The following is a 22,849-nucleotide window of genomic DNA, read 5'->3' as shown; positions in this document are numbered from 1 at the left end:
TTAATTCATACAGATGTTTGTGGCCCGCAAAGAACACCTTCTTTAAAAGGTAGTCTTTATTATGTTATCTTCATCGATGATTTCACTAGAATGTGCTGGATATTTTTCTTGAAGTTTAAATCAGAAGTAGCTCAAGTCTTTTGGAAGTTCAAAGCAAGAGTTGAAAATGAAAGTGGCTGCAAAATTCAGAAATTCAGATTGTGAGATCAGACAATGGAAAAGAATACACATCAAATGAATTCAATCAGTTTTGTGAAAGTGCTGGCATTGAGCATCAACTAACAGCTCCTTACACGCCACAACAAAATGGAGTTAGTGAGAGGAGAAACAGGTACATATTGGAAATGTCCAGATGTATGCTACATGAAAAAAATTTACCAAAGTCGTTTTGGGCAGAGGCAGCAAATACAGCTGTATTTCTTCAGAATAGGCTTCCGACGAAGGCACTAAATGATCAAACACCATTCGAGGCCTGGTATGATAAGAAACCATCACTAAAATTTCTTAAAATATTTGGCTGTTTGTGTTTCACTTATATTCCGCAGAACAAACGTGATAAACTGGACAAAAAAGCATCTCCAGGTATTTTTGTAGGCTACGTTAATAAGGCCTATAAAATATTCGATCCACAAAGCGAACAATTTGTTGTTACCAGGGATGTTAACTTTGTGGAGAATGAGGAATGGAACTGGAATGACGTTGCAGAGAAGAAAAATCATTTGATGACGGAATTGAAATTCAATCTTCCTAGTTCAAGTACTGAAGAATTAGAAGAAAATGTTGACTTGCAAAATGAAATGGTGGATCATGTCCCCGTAAGAGGAACTAGGAGCCTGTCTGATATCTATGAAAGATGCAACATTGCTGTTTGTGAACCTACAAATTATGAAGAAGCAAGAAAAAACAAAAATTGGGTAGCTGCAATGAACGAGGAGTTGTCCGTGATAGAGAAAAATAATACATGGATTCTAGTGGGAAGGCCTGAAAACAGAAAGGTTATTGGAGTCAAATGGGTGTATAGAACCAAGCTAAATGCTGATGGGTCTGTCAATAAACACAAAGCAAGACTCGTGGTTAAAGGATATTCTCAAGTTTTTGGTGTGGATTATTAGACACTTTTGCACCAGTGGCTCGTTTGGACACCATAAGGCTTTTACTTGCGATAGCCGCTCAAATGAATTGGAGAGTCCATCAGTTGGATGTAAAATCAGCATTTTTAAATGGTGTTTTGCAAGAAGAAATTTACGTTGAATAGCCAGAAGGTTTTAAGAGGAAGGGAGAAGAGAACAAGGTATATCTTCTCAGGAAGGCTCTTTATGGTTTAAAGCAGGCTCCACGAGCCTGGTACAAAAGGATAGATGATCATTTGTTGAGCTTGGGTTTTAAAAAATGCTTGTCAGAGGCTACTCTTTATGTCAAACGTCATTATGATGATGTTGTGATTGTCTCACTTTACGTTGATGATCTTTTAGTAACAGGAAATAATGCAGGCCTAGTTACAAGGTTTAAGCAAGAAATGAAGAAAGTTTTTGAGATGACAGATCTTGGGTTGATTTCTTTCTTTCTTGGTATGGAAATTATGCAGGCTGAGCATGAAATTTTCATATGTCAGAAGAAGTATGCAAAGGAGATATTAAATAAGTTTAACTTTGGAGAGTGCAAGGCAGTAAGCACTCCTATGAATCAGAAGGAGAAGTTGTGTGAGAATGATGGTGGTGATAAAGTTGATGAGGGATACTATAGAAGCATAATTGGTTGTTTGATGTATCTAACAGCAACACGACCAGATATTTTGAATGCTGTAAGTGTTTTGTCCAGGTTTATGCATTGTGCAAGTGAATTGCATCTTAAGGCTGCTAAAAGAGTGATACGATATATTAAAGGGACAAGTCATTATGGTATTAAATTTCAAAGAAGCAAGAATTTCAAGCTGGTAGGTTACTCTGACAGTGATTGGGGTGGTTGTACTGATGACATGAGAAGTACCTCGGGTTACTGTTTTACATTTGGATCTGGTATGTTCTCATGGAAATCGAAGAAACAAGTAACCGTGGCTCAATCTACTGTTGAGGCGGAATTTGTTGCAGCAACAACAACGGTTAATCAAGCATTGTGGTTAAGAAAAATTTTATTGGATCTTAATCTACAACAAAAAGCAAGCACTGAGATTTTTGTTGACAGCCAGGCTGCCATTGCTATTTCCCATGATCCAGTGTTTCATGGGACAACTAAGCATTTCAACATAAATTGTTTTTCGTAAGAGAAGTGCAGAAGGAAGAGATTGTGACATTAATTTACTGCAAGTCTGAAGATCAATTGGCAGATTTGTTCACAAAGCCGTTTCCAGTGAGTAGGTTTCAGTTTCTAAGGCAAAAGATTGGTGTTTGCAGCTCCTAAAGCAAGGAGGAGTGTTAAATATATGCTTTAGGACTGAAATTATATTTAATAATGTGTTAAACTATTATTATAGTTTTAGGATTCAGTTAGGCAGATTATATATTAGCAGTTATGTATTTGTGCAGTTATAGCCATGTTATCAGGAGAAGTTATATTCTCTCTGTAGTTTAAATATTGTAATTTGTTCATCAGTTAATAAAATATCTGTGTTTCTTCTAAATATAACTTACAGTAATTAATATTTTTATATTAAATAGCTATGTAACTTGTGGTGACCATGGTGGAGCTTGCTAAGTAACTACCCCTATTTTGTGGTAACTACAAAAATCATCTTATCCATTTTAAAATACAACAAACTAAACATTGTAACTCATTTTAAATTGAAGGAATTTTAAGTTACGTAATCCGGTTACATCGAAACAAACGAGGCCCGTATAAGATAAGCACAAAGGCTCTTCATATATCTCGTATTGTTATTAGTAAGTTTGGGAAGTTATATAACATATTTGAACCGTAAAATAGTAAGAGAAAGGAGGCAAGGCCTATGGATTTATCTCGACTGGGGTCCTGCTTGTAATTTCTTGTCTAAGATTGTAACCCTGTAAGATAAGATAATTTCTGGTGTGATCCGCTAGACCGGTTAGTCTGTGTTGGCAAGTCCTGTTGGAGAATCTAGCAAAAACCAGCATGTCTTCAGAGCTTATTTGAGTGCACAAGAATCTGAGATCATATATCGGACCGGTGTTTAAAGCTTTTCGTATGTTATCATGGATATAAGCTGTAGTCATCAAGGCATCAAGGTCGATTTTATAGCAGCGGGACTCCAGTCCAGTCTGAATGCCTTGCCTTTATCAATGCAGCAATGCAACTCACATGTGGGCAGGACATGGAAGTTCCAGATAGGACATTAAAATCTACTATTCGTTTATCGGTTACCAAGCTTGAGGGACTAACTTCTCTTCACGAGTCCAGGCAGCAAGTATGGTCACCCCTGGTGCAACTATTCGGGCTTGAGAACCTCTAAATTCAGGTCATTAGGCCCTCTTGCTGAAAATGCAGTCACCACTGGGGAAGGCTTTATTCCTAATCTGGTCCCATGAAACGAAACGAAAGGGTTGCAGTAGGATGTGAATTAGTCATTGCATATTGCTTAATTTCTGCCCCTGCCTTGTCACCAACGTCAACAGCGGGGAGCGTGTAACAATCCGCTATCAATTCTTCTCCATTCTCAGCAGTGTTGGCTAAGATCATTCCAACCCCGCCAGCATTTTTCACCACTTGGCCTATTTCAACTCGATTTGTAATACCTCGGTTGCATATCACTATCTTGCCTTAAACAACTTTTGAATTTAAGGTGTCCTACGAACACAATGAACTCGGATCCTGGATGCTGGAAATTACTTCCCAGGTACACCAGTGGGTACTGTTTTCTCGATGACAGCTTCTTCTGGCCTTTGTAAAGTGAATCTCCTGTTAGTTTTAGACCACTCCCAAGCTTTACAGTAGATGGGAATTCTCTATCCATTGTGCTGGCTTCAACTGTAGTAAGCCATGGTGATACATTTACTAGACAATCTGGAGTAGGCCCACTATTTCTCCAAAGAAATAAATACTCCTTTCTCCAAAGCCCCAAAAGTGGCTATGGACAGACTGTCAGTTTGATAAGATGAGGTTGAAAGGGCTAAAGATATGGACAGAACATTTACTCCATTGGTGACAGCTTGGTCAATTGCTGCAATAACATCAGAGATGAGACATCGAGCATCCCAACAGACTTTGTATGCTGCTACTCTTGCACCAGGAGCCATTGCTCTGGCTGTGTCCTGAATGTAGCCTAATAGGTTCGCACCTCGCACTGGAGCACCAGCAACTGTTGCTGTTGTGTGTGTGCCATGTCCGTCTTCATCTCGTCGTGATTTATACAGCTTTCTTTCATTGATCTTTGCTCATATCACCTCGCACTGGAGCACCAGCAACTGTTGCTGTTGTGTGTGTGCCATGTCCGTCTTCATCTCGTCGTGATTTATACAGCTTTCTTTCATTGATCTTTGCTCATATCGACACCTCGCACTGGAGCACCAGCAACTGTTGCTGTTGTGTGTGTGCCATGTCCGTCTTCATCTCGTCGTGATTTATACAGCTTTTTTTCATTGATCTTGCCCGTATCGACAATTTTTCTATTGCAATGTGTATTATCAAATCCACAGCCTGTTTCACATGTACCCTTCCACTCTTCCAGGGATCTGGAACAGGTGGCAAGCCACTGTCATTGAATCTCTGGCTCTCAGGCCATATCCCGGTATCAACTACTCCCAAACCGAAGACTTGAGTCCACTCCCAAAGCCCGGCTGCCATACTTTATCACCTTTCTTCACTTTTTTCTTGGCTTCCATGTATTCTAACACATACCACAATGAAGATGATGACTGATATCCAAATCTATAACATGTCATTAACTAGCTTCCATTTCTTTATCACCAAGTTTCAACTCTTTCCCTACCCTTCTTATCAAAAGGAAGCAGACACATTGTATCACTTCTCCGAAATTAGGCACATATATATGTCACTTTTACGTAGAAAATGGTCCAAATTGTTATTTTTAAAAAAGATTGTCCTATATTTCACTTCTTAACGGAACATCGTGTTCCGTTTTGAATTATTTTTTTTAAAGGTAAAACGGAACTTCGTCTGTCGTTTTAGCACTTTAATTTTTTTTTATATATATTGCAAAACGGAACTTCGTGTACCGTTTTAACACTTTGATTTTTTTAATAGGGCAAAACATTAGATAAAACAACGTTTTGTAGCAAAACGTCACATAAAGTAACGTTTTTACCTTTTTAAAAAAAATAAAAAATAAACAAAACACTATATCTCGTAAATTATTAAATCATAAATTAATAAAAAATATTTTAAATTATTTTCTAAAACCCAAAATGGGATTGTTGAACACTAAAATTTAAAAAATTATTAAATTAAGTTACATCCTTAAATTTTATAATTATTTAATTTAAAATTAATATTTTTGGTTCCTAGGGTTTAGGGTCTAGATTAAATTAGGGTTTAGTCTCTAGGGTTTAGGGCCCTAAATCCTAAACCTTAAATCGGTGTAACATTTATTAATTTTTTTTTAAATGTTTCTAAAACCCAAAAGGGAATTGGTGAACTTTAAAAATTGTTAAATTATGGTATCATTTATAAATTCTAAAAATATTAAATAAATATAAATATTGAAAAATATAACATTAAATGATGTTTCCGGAACCCTAAATAATACATCAAAACAAGCTTAAAATAAGAAAACAAAACAGAAAATAAAAGAAATACAAAACGTGAGTTGAAGTCACGTTGCTACATTATTAAAAGAAATAAGAGATAAAACGGAAAGACGATATTCTGTTTTGTATGTACTAAAAAACGGAATATTACATGACTTTATGAGGTGACATTTTGAGTCTTTTTTCCTCGAAGTAACAATTTGGGCCTATGTTCCATATATTTGTGTGCTCTTCTTGTCCGTATTGACGTTGGCAATGAAATTGATTGGTCTTATGAAGTCTTCTCTTTTTGTGGAACTTTGCATTATGGGATATTCGAATCAATATTTGTAGATGAAAGATAGGAAAACAGCTGCTTAATGTAAACAAAATTGAGGCTGATGGCTTAGAGCTTGTTGGTTCAGCCCGAGAATGGGGCCATTGGAGACAGGTCACAAATTAGGAAAAACAGGCATTGATTGCTTACTTTGCAGCCGCAATGGAACTTGGATGTAACGCAAAGGATGAAAGGAACAAGTTCTGGAAATTAGAAGTGGTCACGAAGCAGAATTTGTTAACAATGCTGATGGGTCCTTGAGCATATATATCAACTACAAATACTAAGGTCTAAGCAGGAAAATAATCGAGTGTAGCGATAGCATAATTAAAAAAATATGTTCCCAAAACATTGGAGACTAGCCATATCAAATTAGACATTTACCTTGCAAGTAAACCTCAACATTGGAGACTAGCCATAGCAAATTAGACATTTACCTTAAAACCTCATTGGCCGATAAAATGCAATTCAATGTCACGAATGGCTCCCGTTATCATGAAGGGCTTCTTTTCCTGTTTATAACCTATTAGAAAAATCCACCAACTCCCGGAAGGAAACTATGGCCTCGTTTGTTTCGTCGATTCTAGAATTATATGGGAACTTGAATTTCCTTAAAATTAAGTTAGTGCTATAAGTTACACTGTAATTAGAAATTTTCTTGGAATTAAGTTACTGCTATAAGTTACACTATAAGTTACACTGTAATTAGAAATGTATGTGTTTGGTTTATTATCATCTAACTAATGATTATGTAGTTAATTTTGATAAGTATTAAAATGATTTTGTACTTGTTATCTATGTACCTTCGGGTAGGGCTCACATGCGTTGGGTTGGGTCGGTTTCGACAATTTAGTAACCCAACCCGTTTAGTTCGGGTTTAAAAATTTTCAACCCATTAATATAAAAAAAAAAAAAAAAAATCCGACCCTATTATATGAGTGATGGGTTGGGTCGGGTAAGGTTGGGTTCAATGGGTTGAATAAGAATAATAGTAGATAATAAAAAAAAGTCACATACAATAAATAAATGATCTTTCAAATTATTATGGGTATATTAAAATAAGTATAAAGATATTTTATACCGCAAGTGTAAAGTTAAAGACAAACACAACTCTCAAAAAAATAAGCGGAAAGTTAAAGATACAGTCTTGATTCAAGAAATATAAATTCTTAATTTTACAGCATATCAAAATTTACTTTTACTCTGCATAAATATATGATGACCATAATTATTATAACCAATTAAATTGGTTTAACATAATAGTTTATAAAAGCGCCTTATTGTGATGATTGTGGTACAGCTCATAATCTGTTTCATATTACCCAAGTTCAGTTCAATATAAAAAGTTTAGTTCAAAATTACAATCAAATTAAAAATATATTATTGTTATTACTTCATTTGTCTATTGCCTAGCCCATAATAAGTTATGGGCAAATGTAACAAGTGTGTCCGAAATGAAAAATGGGCCAGGAGACAGTAATGTATGAAGGAAATGCACTGGGCATTAACAATTCGACCGGGTTGGGTTAGTGTTTTAAAAAGTTAAAATTTGAACCAACCCAATATAATCGGCTCAATGGAAATTTAACTCAACTAACCCAGAGATGTGGATGATTCAGTTTGGTCGGTCCAATTAAGGGTTGGGTTGGTTTGAACGGATTCACTAACCCATGAGCAGCCCTAACCGGTGACCATGCTTGAACTTGGTAACTAAGTTCCTATATTTTATTCCTTTATCCAATTTAAAATACATTAAACCAAACAGTGTAATTATTTTTTAATCCAGGAAACTCCAAGTTACACAGTTGACGAAACAAACGAGGCCTATAAATGCTATGGAGTAGAAACAAAACAACAAACTTTTGATTACCGTAAAACAGTTCAATGGAATATATAATGTACATTTATTAAATAAAGAAATGTACATTTAAGACTAGGAAATGTCATTTCTCATTCCAATTACAGTTCTGCTTACACAAGGTACTATAAAATAGAAGAAAGCAATTCTAGCGAAATCAACTATTATTATAGATTAATAAGAAAATAGTAAAGTTGTCTTGTATAGAAGCACTCTGGCTTCTAAATATACTTTTACACAGTTAATGAATGATACATTTCTTCATTATCACAAAACTGAAATGTCCCTAGGGCATCACCGTATAACATAGCTGTGGTAGGTGTTTGTCCAAAAGAAACAGTCTGTTGTTTCTAACACCATCTCTCCCTCCAACAGACCGACACTTCACCATCTGTTGTTTCTACCACCACCTCTCCCACGTGAAAATCTGTCATTTCTATATCCACCGCCTCTTCCTCCAGAGAATCTACCTCCACCAAAACCACGTCCCCCTCCAAATCTTCCCCTTTGAGACTGATCCTTCTCTTGCAACTCCGGCAGTTCTTTCACCACCGTCAGACTAACACCAGTTGCATTTTCCTGACCTACAACCCACAAAAAAATTATTTCGAATAAAAAAATAAAAAGAAACATGTAGATGATACAATCGTAATAGCTTTGAAGTTCCATCTATTCAAAGGGAATATGTCTGCTGCAAGATTAAAAGGTGTGACGAGAATTCAAGGAAGGGTACTTGCTTTATAATGAAGTACGCAAGTAACCATCCCTAAAATTACCTGGTTTAACTGAAAAAATTATTTCCAAAAAAAACTAGAAAATTTTAATGCAGTAGTACCAGCAAGAAATGTGTCCAAATCTGCTGCAGACACGTCAAATACAGCTCCCCTCCCATCGGCTGTAAGAGCAAGACCCTTGACAGTCTCAACTTTCTGTTCAGGTAAGAACTGCCGCAAGATACTAAAAGCAACACTGGAGCATCAAAAAAGCGAAAACGACGGTTAGAATGTCAAATTATTAAGAGAGCGCAATACTGGCTGTTTTCCAAAAGTATACTCCTCCAACAACGTCTAAGATGTATCAACATAAAATAAAAGCACAAAGATCCATCAGGGCATCAGAGCCAATAGCATTGACTTTGGCACATTCTCATTAATAATGTTTTGTACCAAAACAGCATGAATAGGAATGAGAAGTGTAATTGAGATGCACAAAGACACTCACGATGGTGTGTAAATAGGCCTTCCAGCCTCTAGAAGTACTGTGGAGAAGTTTTCCATAGAAGTAAGAAGCGACCTGCTCTTAATCTCAGTATAACCCTATAAAAACAAGCAGAACAGCTATTAATGTCATATCCCGATATAAAATTCTGGGTTTGGATACTAAAACAAACAGAACTCACAGTGGTTTTGGCAAGCGCCTTTGCCAGCAGTTCTACTGGTGTCAGACCAGATGTACTCATTAGCTCCTCCGCAGCAGACTTAAAGACCGGAATTACACTGCAGATCTTGGTGTGTAAATATTTTATGTTGTAAAAGCATATGAAAAGACTAGATCACTTGTGGAAACAAATATGTATACCTATCAGAAATTTCATTAATTGCTTCTACAGCTTCTAAACCAGCAGCCGTAGCAATATCAGTTGGCTGGGGAGCAGCCATGTGCTCGAACTTTACACCAGATTCTCTTTCTATCCTGGAAAAGTTTGACCTCCTTGGATCATAAAGCATAACAGCAATACCCGTTTTCCCTGCATACAACAAAACCCAAAAATGTGAAACAGAAAGATTTGGACACTGAAAGCAACATACTTTTCATATTAAGTATCAAAGATTCACCTGCTCTACCCGTCCGTCCAGATCGGTGGATATATGCTTCTACATCACGCGGTGGTTCACACTAGAGCACAGATGTAAACAATAAGTCATAACATTGATAGCAGATTGACAAACACACACACACACACATGATATGCTTCTCGGACTCTTCACTTTACTTGGACACTCAACACTAGGGCTGTCAAAAAAATTCGAAAAATCCGATATTCGTCCGAAAAATCCGCATCTGTATCCGAAACAAAGCGGATATTATTCGTATTCGAATCCGACGATTGCGGATACGAATACGGATATAGGCATATTCGTATCAGATAATATCCGAAGCCGAATAAATATATATTATATTTAAATATTTTAAATAATTTTAAATTTGTTATATTAAAATTATAGTGTGTGATGTGTATATATACATATATATATTAAATATTATGTTTTTACAAATTTTATGTACATATTAAAAAAATCATTTGAGTTCAACAATTTAAAGATAACAATTATATCGAAAAGATAAATAAAATTATGTTTTTGAAAAAATATAATATGATTAAATCACTTTAACTCTTATTTTAATTTCTAAAAAGAAATTTTTAATTTTTTACTACATTTTTTAATTTTTTTTCAATTCTTAATATAAAATAAAAAAATCTGATTGAAAATCGGATTCGGATCCGGATATTATCTGTATCCTAATAGTATTCGTCGGATCCGGATTCGGATTATATCCTTTAAAAATTTCCGGATTCGGATACGGATACGGATACGGATTTTCGGATTCGGATCCGGATACAAATATAGGCAGATTCGTATCTGAATTATCCGTTTGACGGCCCTACTCAACACTTGTACTTGAACACTTATTGTAGGCCAAAAACATGTACAATTTCCAAAGTATTTCCAAGTCCGACACTTGGACACGTATCCATGTTGGACAATTCTAGCCGGGTTCGAGTAACATAGCAGTATAGCACACAGACAAAGATTACAAACCTGAATGATCAACTGAACATCGTTAATATCTAGTCCTCGTGCTGCCACATTGGTGGCCACCAACGCCAAAAATTTTCCTGATCTGAATCCCTTAAGTGTAACCTGACAGAATAATGCATAATTTGGAGAAAAAATTAACATAATGTTCATGCTAATTATACAGGTGGTGATCAAGACAACTCTCACAAATGTTTAATAGTAAAAAATGTTGGATGTAATACAACTAAAACTAAAACATATCTCATCAGGTTCAAAACCCAGATACATAAATTAAACTTGAACTCCAAAACCTAAAACCTCAGCCGTAAATTTTTAAACCATGAAACTAGTTAAGGTGATTATTACATATTAATCAGTCAGCCTGAGAACCAATTTTCAAATATTTTTAAATATTGAGACACGTTACGAAGAATAGTGATGGCTTCTTCAGTTCCCTGATGACATACAAATTAGAGGTTGCTCCCCCTTGCATCACATACTCCATCGACATCTAAAATCTAATCATGCTGGATCTTGACAATATCCTCATGTCTCATCCAAGCATTTTAAAAAATTATACATGTGTATATGTCTTTTTTCATTGTGATAAACTAACATATTATGTTGTTTTAAACTATAAAAAGATTTAATTTGTAAGAAATTAGTCAAATGTGTATTGTTTATTAGGATCCTGTATACCGATAACATTACATACCTATCATGGATATAGAATTTAAAAAAATGCAAGTGCATTTCGATTTAGGTAGGATTCTAGCTTTGTGGGAATTAGAACAGGAGGTAGGAGAATGGGAAGTTTGAGTTGCGGGAAAGAAGTGCAAGTTTTATATTTGACGGATAAATTCTTTGTGGTTCAAGGCAGAATGACAAAAAGCTTATTTGCACAATGAACAGAAAAATCAATAACAGACCCCACAATAGATATAAAGAAAAATGTGCGAAGACAACCTTGGCACTTTATTTACATTGTACCTCGCGTGTGGCCTGTTGAATGTCCCCGTGCAAGGCACGTGCTCCAGGCAATATGCCAGCTAGCTGAGAAGCATCGTCTTTAGTCTCCGTGAAAACTATTGTACGGCCCCCACTGAAATATAATATAACAGGTGATAAGCAGATGGGAGATATATCATGATTCGTGAACAAGTTCCATTGTCTAATAATTAAACCTGCTATAACAGCGAATAATATCTGGAATAAGCTGTGCTCTGGCTGAACTAGAGCAGGGGATAACAATATGTCTGACACTTGCACTAGCCTTCATTTTTTCATTACCAACAAGATCTGCAGTTTTCTTATCTGGCTTTAAAAACTTTGTTGCGATCTAACATCAAAACAAGGACAATGTCAGATCTAAGTTTAACGAGGCCCCGAGAGGAAATATCAGTTTAATGAATAAATAAATAAGAATATCTACACATGCGTGGCTAAAATATATTCAAATACGTTGACCAATTTAAAACTTCACCTGCTTCACCCAAACTGGCAATGTTGCGCTGAATAAAAGTGTTTGGACTTGCTTTGTGTCTTCAACTTTACCTAAATGGTTTTAAGAAGAGTTAATAACACTGTGCAACATTTCATTGCAACTTAAGACAATGTCATCACAGCTTGCATCTACCATGGAGCAGAGCATCGAAACCATAGCTCAAAATATATAAAGTCACAAATATAGATAACAGCAGCCAAACACTTTGCACAAGATTCTCTCATTACCTAGAATATATTCCACATCTTCAACAAAACCCATCCTTAGCATTTCATCAGCTTCATCGAGGACACGAAACTTCAACGAACTAAAATCAACATTGCCTCTTTCAATGTGATCCTACACATAACAATATTGACAGAAGAAAATAAGTATCAAAAGCACGACGTCCTATTAAATATACCTATTTGACCAGTGAAATTTCCATGTACTGCTAATAGGGCTCTCACAAATTTTAAAAAAAAAGTACCTTTATACGACCGGGTGTTCCCACAACTATATCAACCCCTCTCTTCAGCTGAATTTGCTGAGAGTTATAGGGGGCTCCCCCATATAAACAGACCGAGTTCAACCCTAAAGACCCACCATAGACTTCAAAATCGGCAGCCACCTACCAGAAAATAGAAGGGTAAGTAACAAATTACAGTCGGGAATGTGAGTTACAATACGTTTAAGTAAAAGACATGTAGAATGGTATTCATGCGTAATACCTGCGTTGCCAACTCCCTGGTAGGTAATAACACAATAACACTTGGAGACCTCCCATAACCAGTCTTTCGAGATGCCTTTAAGGCTCCATTTGTTAAGGACTCCAATATGGGCAACACGAATGCCAAGGTTTTACCCTGAACATTTAGAAAGCACAAAAGCCATATGGCCATTTCAGCATAAGTAGTAAAAGACCAATTTAAGCAAAAACAGAACTCGCACAATTATTCAATTCATTGACCAAGTAATGTTTGTATGGTCATCTAGTACATATATAACATAAATCCTTCTTCTGTTGCACATCCTTGAACTTTAATTAGGTTTATTGTACTCCCCCCATATTTTCTTAATGAACCCTAAAATTAGAGTTCTGGAAGACTGTTTCTCAAAAACATCATATTCCTTGAAACTTTATTAGAAACCCACAAAAATCCTGGTGTATCCATGACAACATAGCAGATAACAACCTAACAAATTCTTCACTCAAACACTGCCAAACTAAGAAATTGGTGCAAAACAGCACATCAACTAGTGCAATAGTCTGGAACTTACCAAAAGTGTAAAAGAGGTTGGGTATTAGCCTATTACAGTCATAAAGTTAAACTTTTGTAAGCCAATATTTAAGGAGAGAGCAAACAGTTAAACTTCAACTTGTCCTTCAATTTCGTGTGCTGACATTTCATTCAAATTCACAACATTTCTACTTTTCCCCTACACATTTCAATCTCCGCAAAACAAATCAAACATTCCATACAACGCCCTACTACAGCCAACATTACGTCATTGTCTAGTGATTCACTAACCAAACCTAAAATTTGTCCCAAATTTCCATCACAAAACCATTCCAAACCATAAATATTAAAACTCGCATAATAAACCGTACATATTAACAAATATATCGAAAAAAACTAAAAATTACCTGACCAGTCCTAGCTCTCCCAACCAAATCAGTACCATCAAGTATAATATCAAACGTCATCGCCTGAATCGGAAACAACGCCTCAATCCCCTTCTCCCTCAATTTCTCCCTCAACGGCTCCGAAATCCTAAAATTCGACACCGCATTCGGATTCTCCTCCTTCACCTCTTCCTCCTCAACCTCGCTCTCCAATTTCACTTTCTTCGCTTTCTTCTTCTTCAAATTAACCGCCTCGCCTCGCTCCGAGCTCGTATCGCTCCTCTCCTCATCCTCCTCACTCACCTTCCTCTTCTTCTCCTTCTTCTTACTCTTCTCCTCGCTCTTCTTCTCTTTTTTTGAGCTCTTGTTATCAATTGGTGAGTCAATCTCCATCTCTTCTTTTATCTTTTTCTTTTTATCTTTTTTTAGCATCTCCGGTGACATGTTATCGGCGATTGCTAGAGAAGGCATAAATAGAGATAAATAATATGACAATTAGGATTTTTGTGTGTATAAATTAGGGTTACGGTGACTCTCTGCTACGAGAGATTGCGGCAGTGAATTTGCAGTAGCAGGAGACAAGAGAGGAGGAGAACGAGTTTAGGGTTTGTTTTATTTATACCTTTTTTCACTTTTTAAGCTGAATGTACGGAAGTGATTCTAGACCGTTGGATTGTTGAACCATGCTATATTACCGTCGGATTGGATTTAAGTGCTGCAAAAATATCAGTCTCGCCTGCACAAAAAGCCCACCGGTCCGGGTTTTGACCGGGTCTTAAAAAACCCGGGTTTTGACCGGGCCGGACTTTTCGGGCTTTGACTTTGACCGGGCCGGGCTTTCCGGAAATGTCAAAGCCCGTTTGTGCCCTCGAGGCGGGCCTAACCGGGCTTTTTTTCGGGCCGGATCGGATCGGGCCGGACTTTTTTCTAATTTAAATCGGATCGAGTATTATTAGAGATTTCGAAGAATATATGTGTTAGCAACTAGATCATCGTAAAAATGTATTAGTTTACATGGAATATTTAATGAAAACATTATTTCGTTGAAAACATTTAAGTTCGGCAAAAAATAAACATGTTTATATAATATCTTTTATCATTGTTATAATAACAATGATATCCAAATATTCATAACAATGATATCCAAATATATATAGTGTACTTATTATATCTTCTTTCATTATTTATGCAACAAGGTATATAAATAATATTATTAATCACAAATATGTAAATATATATATGTGTTTAAAGTATTATTTATATTTATAGTAAATGTGAATTTATAAATATATAAGAAAATATATTAGAATAATCAGATTATAATCGGGCTTTTTCGGGCTTTTAATCGTGTCGGGCCGAAGCCCGGGCTTTTAACCGGGTCGGGCCGGGCCGGGTCGGGCTTTGCCTAAAAATATAGGGCCCATCGAGGCCCGAAGCCCAGGTCGGGTTTTGACCGGGCCGGGCTTGACCGGGCTTTGACCGGATCGGGCCGGGCCAGATTTTCGGGCCCGGACTTTTTGTGCATCTCTAGTATCGCCGCACATTTACGAGACTTGAGAGTTGAGAATTGAGATGCTCTTGGATTTTTAAAATTGCACAGGATGATTTATATTTTACATGAATTTGTTTATTTTATTTTTTGTTTTCCAGATTTTATGTTAATTTGTTTATATTTTTTAAAAATCGTTTACTTTGATAGTAATTATTTTATTATTCATTTATTAAAATTTTATGGTTGAATTTGATGAATTTCTGTATGATTTATTAATATAATATTATTTCTTAACTTTTATGTTTTGTACTTAAATTTTTATACATTTTTAATTATATTTATATGTTGACATGTTATTAGATATTAATTTAACGTACTTATTTGTTACTTAATTTTATATCAATCAATCAACTATAACGGTATATACCGCACACGACAGTGTGCGGGAACGATATATTTTACGTAGCCTTACCCTCGTTTCAAAAAATAAAGCTAATGTTTTCTCAAAAGACTTTCGGCTCGTGTCTGCGCAGATATGTGTGTTGTAGGTACAAGGTCATATAGACTAATATATAAAAGTACGTAAAAGTAAGTGGAACTATCCATAGACCCGTGATTTTTTTCACATGAAACTTAACTATGCCGTAAAAATCTTCACTCATTGGATCATTTAAGTTATTTCCCTCCAGATTTAAAGATCAATGGTGATTGTCGCAAGTCTCTTGTATTTCTCATATTGCACTCATTTTGATGTCTCGAACTCAGTATTTTTCTTGAAGGTCACGCTCAAAAATATTATTTTTTTACAAATAAAAAGCAGTTTCCATTAACTTGAACATAATAGAGTCGAGACAAATCTCCAACTGCAAATACAATCAGGTTGAAAAACAAACAACAAACTAAAAAATAATTAGATGATTTGTTTCATGATCGTTTAACACACTTAATTTAAAAAATTCTTGAAGTTAAAAACGAAACCAAAAACATTTCAAGCTGTTCAAACTGCACCAACATCCCTGAAAACATCAACATCACAATTGACCATATCACGTAAAAATCATTGTTAGCCTAAAGTTCAGAAACATCAATCACATAAACTGAGATTGGAAGAGCGTTAGCTCAGTTATCTACATGCTGAATATCAGTCATGGATATGGCGAAGGCACCCCGACTTTCTATATGACCCATTGTCCTCCGCTATCGCCTCCTTCCTGCTTCCTGTCGAACGCTAGCTTTACGGGTTTGTGTTATACATGTGACTGAAATCTATATTATCGATAATAGCATTTTAATTATAAAAAATATTATAAATGATTATAAGGCATTTAGCGCGAAAATTTCATATTGTCATGTGTGTTTATAGGTGATGATAGGCCAGAAGTAATCAGACCCAGATAAAAGAACAGAGACCCAAAGAGATAACACCCCAAGGCCAAGCCGGGGTGGTCCCCGGTGCCACGTGGCACAGGACAAAAGAGTCAACTGTCTCATGTTACCCAAAATGGAACAATTGCATCCCAGCCGTTCACGGGTAATCATCTCAAGACAACTCTGATGGAGAAACGACACCTGACCACACAGCCCATCTCGACCGTCAAACCTATCACCAACCAAGAATGATCAAAGGCCAGGATGAAGAGGTACAAACCCCAAAAACCCTAAATCTTGGGACCTATAAAAGGCCCAAAAAAGAGGGTTTTAGGGGTTGAAAAAATATTTGACTGCTACATTCCTATACACACACCCTCACATTTATTTTGAATAGATCCTTCTTCCCTCTTCTTCTTCAAGAAATCCCATTTCTTATTCTCACGCCGGAGTTGCCGCGGGATACAACCCCCCTCCGGTTCTGTTTTGCAGAAACCTCTACTTAGCAGGTTAACCGCACTACAGCCGCTACGGAAGTTGGGTCCCAGCGCGTGTGAGAAAGGAGAAGACCTGGGAAGAAACCGAGTTATCATTGGCGCTAGAAGGAAGGGCGAACCTCCGGTGACGTGGTGTCATCTCCAGCTACATTACACAACTACAAAACCAAAGAAACCTTCTCTCTGGTAAGAACAAAAACCCTCACTCTCTTTACAGCTTACTTTCCAATTTTTTTTCCCCAGAACAGTCACGCATCCTGGTACCATCACCCATAATCTGTTCTGAAACTAATGACCACGCGAAAATGTAAAACCTCGATCTCCGGAACCATTCAGTCCATCGTTGCCCCGCCCAGGGACGGCGAGATGGAAGATATAGATGAAGAGCCCCCCACGGCTCGTGCTTCATCTCAGCTTCAGCCCGGAGACCAGAGGTTAACCATAGAGAAAGCAGCCCACAGGTATGCAGAAACCTCTACAAACCCTTGGGGAAATATGACCACGGAGCAGATTCAAGCGGCTATGGACCTGTGGAAAGAAAAGAACAAGGCTCCTGAAACCCGTCCTGGGGACCAGAAAGAGCACTCGGAAGAATCCCGGGGCTCGGTCTTGGATCGAATTGGCAAAACTAAGAGGCCGTTAGAGGACGCCCGAGACGAGATCAAGAGGGCCACGCTCCGGGACCGCATCCGAAAGGAGGAAGAGGCCAAGGCCAAAGCCAACATTGAAAAGAGAGTCCAATAGGAGGAAGCCAAACTAAAGAAGAAGGCACGCCGGATCCATGTCTCTTCGGATTCTGAACCGGAAAAGGAATCTAAGCAGAAGCAAATGGCCCGGGTTCTCCGGGATCTTAAAAGAAAAGTGGAAGGAGATGTGGAAGTCGGGGCAGCGGCCATACCCTTCACCAGAAAGCTGGAATCCACCCCCAGGGAACCAACACTCAAGCACTTCAACTTCGACTCTTTTGACGGGCTTGCCGACCCTGAAGAACATCTCAACTACTTTGAACAGATCTCGAACATATATGACCACAATGACCTCACCAAATGTCATTTCTTCGCCTCAACACTAAAGGGTGGGGCACATAAATGGTTCAGTCGAATCTCCTCCCGGAGCATCGACTCTTGGAAGGACTTCCGGGAGATATTTCTCAAGAGGTTCAGGGCGAACCGTATGAACGAGCTCCAGATGTGCCACTTGGAAACCATACAACAGAGAAGCAGAGAAACTCTGCCAGAGTTCATCAAAAGATTTCAAGAATCAGTTAACCAGCTCTCCAACCTTGAAGAGAAGGAAGCCGTGAATATTTTCCGGCGTAATCTCCACCCGATTTCATGTGAAGGCTACGTGAAAGACCTAATCCATAGGGAGCCCCGAAGCCTTGCTTCGGCCTATGCGATGGCATCCAAGTTTATCAAAGAAAATGACTTCCTCGCCTCAATGAAGATGAACAGGAGGATCCGGGATGATGATGAGTCTCCGACCACCGCCGCGCCTACGGAAAATAAAAGAGACACAGGACGGACAGACAAACCAATTATGTGCAGCAATCCAGGGGGACCCCACCCCGTGATGACTACTCCAGACCCCAGAAGATTGAAAGGAAGCCCAAGCCTAAGAGGGAACCAAAACCAGAGCCCGAATGGACTATACTCAACCGGCCCCGGGCCGACATCTTGAGGTAAGTCAAGGGAAAGCCCTTTTATTACCCCCCGAAGCCGCTGTTGGCACCCCCTGGGAACAGGGTCCGAGACAAGTATTATGGGTACCACGAAGATCATGGTCACACCACGGAGAACTGCTTCTCTTTCAAAATGTTCGTCGAAGATCAGATCAAAAAGGGCAACATGAACCAGTACCTACAAAGAAGACTTGATGACAGAGATAAGCCCTCTGGTGGCGGGAAACATGTGGTCAACATGATTTTTGGGGGAACCTCCTCCCCACCCCGGAGTCCAGATGAGGGCAATGATGTCTTGATGATCCAGCCTGCTGAAGATGAGCGCATATATTTCTCCAATGCAGATTATGAAGGCCTGGATCCCGAGCACAATCAAGCCCTGATCGTGACTCTCGACATCGCCGACAATGCGGTACAAATAATTTTGGTTGATAATGGTTCCTCAGCTAACATTGTTTTCGAGCATACCCTTAACAGGATGAAGTTGGGACACCTCCGCATCGATCCATGCCTCGAAGACCCTCTCTATGGATTCGGGAACAATATGATCCTGTTCCGCGGGGTAATATACCTCCCCATTGTCTTTGGTGCTGCACCCCGGCAGGTATCTCATATCATGAAGTTCTACGTGATAAGTGCTGCATCCTCTTATAACATGATTCTGGGAAGACCTACCATCACCAAGCTTCGGGCCATCCCATCTACAATTCACCTGAAGCTGAAGTTTCCCACTATGGGAGGCATCGGAGAACTTAGGGGGGACCGGGGCATTTCGGGAAAATGCTACGGACAGGCGCTGGTCATGGCCGAAACTGATCCAGAAAACAGAAAGAAGGCAATGGCCTTACCCAAAGGCCAAAGCCGCAAGAAGCATCGCGAACATTTCAGCAAAAGGCTAAAGTCGGACGTCAACATGATAGAGGATTCGGGATACGGCGTAACCAACGCCGATGCCCGAATAGAAAAATTCGTAGAAATAAGAGAGAAAATCAAGGTAGAACCGGCTGCCCAGACGGTGGAGATAGAGTTGGACCCCGGGTACCCCACCCGGAAGCTGAAAATTGGAAAAGGCCTAGAAACATCCTTCCAGGAAGAGCTCATCTCGCTGTTAAGAGAATATACAGATATATTCGTATGGGCGCCAGAAGATATGCCCGGGATCGATCAGTCCGTGGCAATGCACAGTCTGGACGTAGACCCGGGGAAAAGACCGATCAAACAGAAAAGGAGAAACTTTACCCCCGAAAGACAGCAAGCAATAGACGAAGAAATAGAGAAGCTCCTCAGGGCCGATATCATCTGCGAAATCAAGTACCCCGACTGGCTCGCCAATGTAGTGCTAGTCAAGAAACCGAATGGAAAGTGGATAATGTGTGTCGACTACACGAGTCTCAACGTCGCATGTCCCAAAGATTCCTATCCCCTTTCGAACATTGACCAGCTGATCGATGCAAATGCTCAGCTTTATGGATGCCTTTTCGAGTTATAACTAGGTCCGCATGAATCCCGAAGACATCGCCAAAACAGCCTTCATCACTCATAGGGCAGTCTATGCCTTCATCATGATGCCTTTCGGGCTCATCAACGCCGGAGCCACCTACCAGAAAATGATGAACACAATTTTCAAAAGCCAGTTAGGGAGGAACATGGAATCTTATGTAGACGACATGATCTCCAAGTCACTCACAATCCCAGATCACATAAAAGACCTCAAGGAGTGTTTTGACAACCTGAGGAGATGCAACATGAAGCTGAATCCGAAAAAATGTACATTCGGGGATTCTTGGTCAGCGAAAGAGGAATAGAAGAAAACCTAGAGAAAATCAATGCCATAATAGAAATGGAGATACCTCACACACAGAAGGACATCCAGAAGTTGGCAGGATGCCTAGCGGCCCTGCGAAGGTTTATCCCGAAGCTGGCAGAAAGATGTCTCCCATTTTTCGAGTTGCTAAAAAGCGCCCGGAACAAGAAGTTAGTGGATTGGACCCCCAGAATGTCACACAGCTTTCGAAGAAATCAAGAGGCACCTGATGAACCCCCCAGTGCTTTCCAAAGCCAAGCCCGGAGAGCCTTTATCTCTCTACATCACCGCTGGCCCCAAGGCTGTCTCGTCGGCTGGTCCGGGAGGAAGGAGGAATGCAGAACCCCATCTACTATGTCAACCAAGTCCTTAAGGACGCCGAGACTCGGTACCCAAACTTGGAAAAATTCGCCTTGGCCCTTGTACACTCCAGCAGGAAGCTGAGGCAATACTTCCAAGGCCGAGAGATCAGAGTGGTCACAGACCAACAGCTCAGGAAAATCATCCAGAAGCCAGATGCCTCCGGAAGGTTGGTTAACTGGGCCATTGACTTAAATCAATTTAACATCAAGTTCATCCCACGCACGGCTATAAAGGCCCAGGCCTTAGCCGAATTCGTCATGGAATGCACCTTCCCGGAGCGGCATCTACCCTCCCCCTAAGAGATAGTCCCAGAAGGAACCAACCTAGAAACGGAATGTTGGAAGCTCTATGTTGATGGATCATCCACGGCTGAAAGATTCCGGAGCGGGCCTCATCCTTATCAGCCCCGAGGGCTTTACCATTCAATAGGCAATAACTTTTGCTTTCAAGGCAACAAATAATCAGGCTGAATATGAGGCACTCATCTCCGGGCTCAAATTGGCAAAATCTCTTGGTATTTCAAAGATGATCATCTACAGTGATTCTCATATCGTGGTCAAGCAAACCAGTGGTGAATATATCGCGAAAGATCCAACATTGGCACAGTACCAGGTAATGGTACGGAATATCTTGGAAGTCACTCCCAACATCACCCTACTTCAGATCAACAGAGAAGAGAACTCCAAAGTAGATGAGCTGTCCAAGCTCGTGCAGAATACTTCGGACCTCGCCAGTTCAGTATACTTCGAAGAACTCAAAGTACCCAGCCCAGAGCGAGCTGAAGTCCTGTGTATCGGGAGCCCAGACAATTGGATGACTCCCTACATAGCTTACTTAAGAGATGGGACGCTCCCGGAAGACCAGAACAAGGCCAGGTACTTAAAGCACAAAGTTGCTCGTTTCTTCCTGAAAGATGGCCAGTTATACAGAAGAACCTTCTCAGCACCCACCCTGAAATGCGTGGACCCAGATGAGGCCAATTATTGCCTCTGAGAAGTCCATAAAGGCATATGCGGAGACCACCTGGCGGCCAAAGCTCTAGCTTACAAAGTCATCAGACAAGGATATTACTGGCCCACAATCCACTCCGACTCCATCGCTTATGTTAAGAAATGCCCCCAATGCCAGAAATTCAGCAACATTCCCAGGCAAAGCCCCAGCCTGCCAGCATCGGTATTATCTCCGATCCCGTTTACCGTTTGGGGCATAAACATCATGGGCCCCTTTCCCCGAGCAAGAGGTGACCTCCGCCACGTCCTGGTAGCCATCGAGTACATGACAAAGTGGGCAGAAGCCAAGGCTATGAGAACAATCAATGAACAAGATTACATCAAGTTTATGGATTCAATCGTCATGAGATTAGGGATCCATGTAGTTCTAGTCTCCGACAGTGGCCCGCAGTTCGTCGGGTCCGAATTCGAGGCATATCTGAAAGAGCTCGGAATCAAGTACAAAAGAGCATCGGTTGCACACCCTTAGGGGAATGGACATGTCGAAGTAACTAACAGAACCATACTTCGGGGCCTGGAAAAAAGGCTAGAGGAGCCCAAGAAAACTTGGCCTGATGAGCTTCCAAAAGTCTTGTGGTCCTACAGAACCACCCCCATAACGGGAACGAATGAGACCCCCTTCAAGCTTACGTACGGTACCGAAGCCCGCATACCAATCGAAACCGGGTCCCCTTCCCACAGGATCATTAACTTTGACGAGATCTCAAACATTGAGGGACTTAAGACCAACCTGGAGCTCCTGGATGAGGTAAGAGACAAGGCGGTAAAAAGGATGGAAGACTACAAAGAAAAGACAAAACTCTACTTTGGGAAGAAGGCAAAAATCAGATAGTATGAAGAAGGAGACTTGGTACCCCGGCACACCGAGGCCTCG

General features: G+C 39.5%; 3 protein-coding genes across 3 annotated transcripts; 1 reads left to right on the top strand and 2 right to left on the bottom strand.

Moving 5' to 3' along the window:
- Positions 1 to 2,939: 2,939 nt before the first annotated feature.
- LOC141692007 (subtilisin-like protease SBT1.3) lies at positions 2,940 to 4,752 on the bottom strand. Its single transcript, XM_074496753.1, is given in 10 exon segments — positions 2,940 to 3,197; positions 3,200 to 3,229; positions 3,232 to 3,360; positions 3,363 to 3,400; positions 3,403 to 3,496; positions 3,499 to 3,792; positions 3,794 to 3,992; positions 3,994 to 4,381; positions 4,564 to 4,639; positions 4,642 to 4,752. Coding segments are annotated over 10 exon segments (1,617 nt in total).
- A 3,126-nt stretch (positions 4,753 to 7,878) lies between these two features.
- On the bottom strand, positions 7,879 to 14,306 carry LOC141689646 (DEAD-box ATP-dependent RNA helicase 7-like). Its single transcript, XM_074493999.1, has 14 exons — positions 13,782 to 14,306; positions 12,865 to 12,999; positions 12,624 to 12,764; positions 12,382 to 12,493; positions 12,134 to 12,204; positions 11,835 to 11,989; positions 11,641 to 11,752; positions 10,672 to 10,773; positions 9,685 to 9,745; positions 9,428 to 9,596; positions 9,249 to 9,345; positions 9,071 to 9,165; positions 8,685 to 8,818; positions 7,879 to 8,433 (listed from the first exon to the last, which is right to left on the bottom strand). The coding sequence occupies exons 1-14, from the start codon at positions 14,229 to 14,231 to the stop codon at positions 8,234 to 8,236; spliced, it is 2,034 nt and encodes a 677-aa protein (XP_074350100.1). The 5' UTR covers positions 14,232 to 14,306; the 3' UTR covers positions 7,879 to 8,233.
- A 6,376-nt stretch (positions 14,307 to 20,682) lies between these two features.
- On the top strand, positions 20,683 to 21,958 carry LOC141692005 (uncharacterized). The gene is made up of 2 exons (XM_074496752.1): positions 20,683 to 20,772; positions 21,431 to 21,958. The coding sequence occupies exons 1-2, from the start codon at positions 20,683 to 20,685 to the stop codon at positions 21,956 to 21,958; spliced, it is 618 nt and encodes a 205-aa protein (XP_074352853.1).
- The last annotated feature ends 891 nt before the right edge of the window (positions 21,959 to 22,849 follow it).

Source organism: Apium graveolens, chromosome 10 (genome assembly GCF_009905375.1).
Source record: "Apium graveolens cultivar Ventura chromosome 10, ASM990537v1, whole genome shotgun sequence".
Classification (NCBI taxonomy): Eukaryota; Viridiplantae; Streptophyta; class Magnoliopsida; order Apiales; family Apiaceae; genus Apium; species Apium graveolens.
The sequence above is the reverse complement of the archived record's forward strand: the minus strand, read 5'-3'. Positions and strand labels throughout refer to the sequence as shown.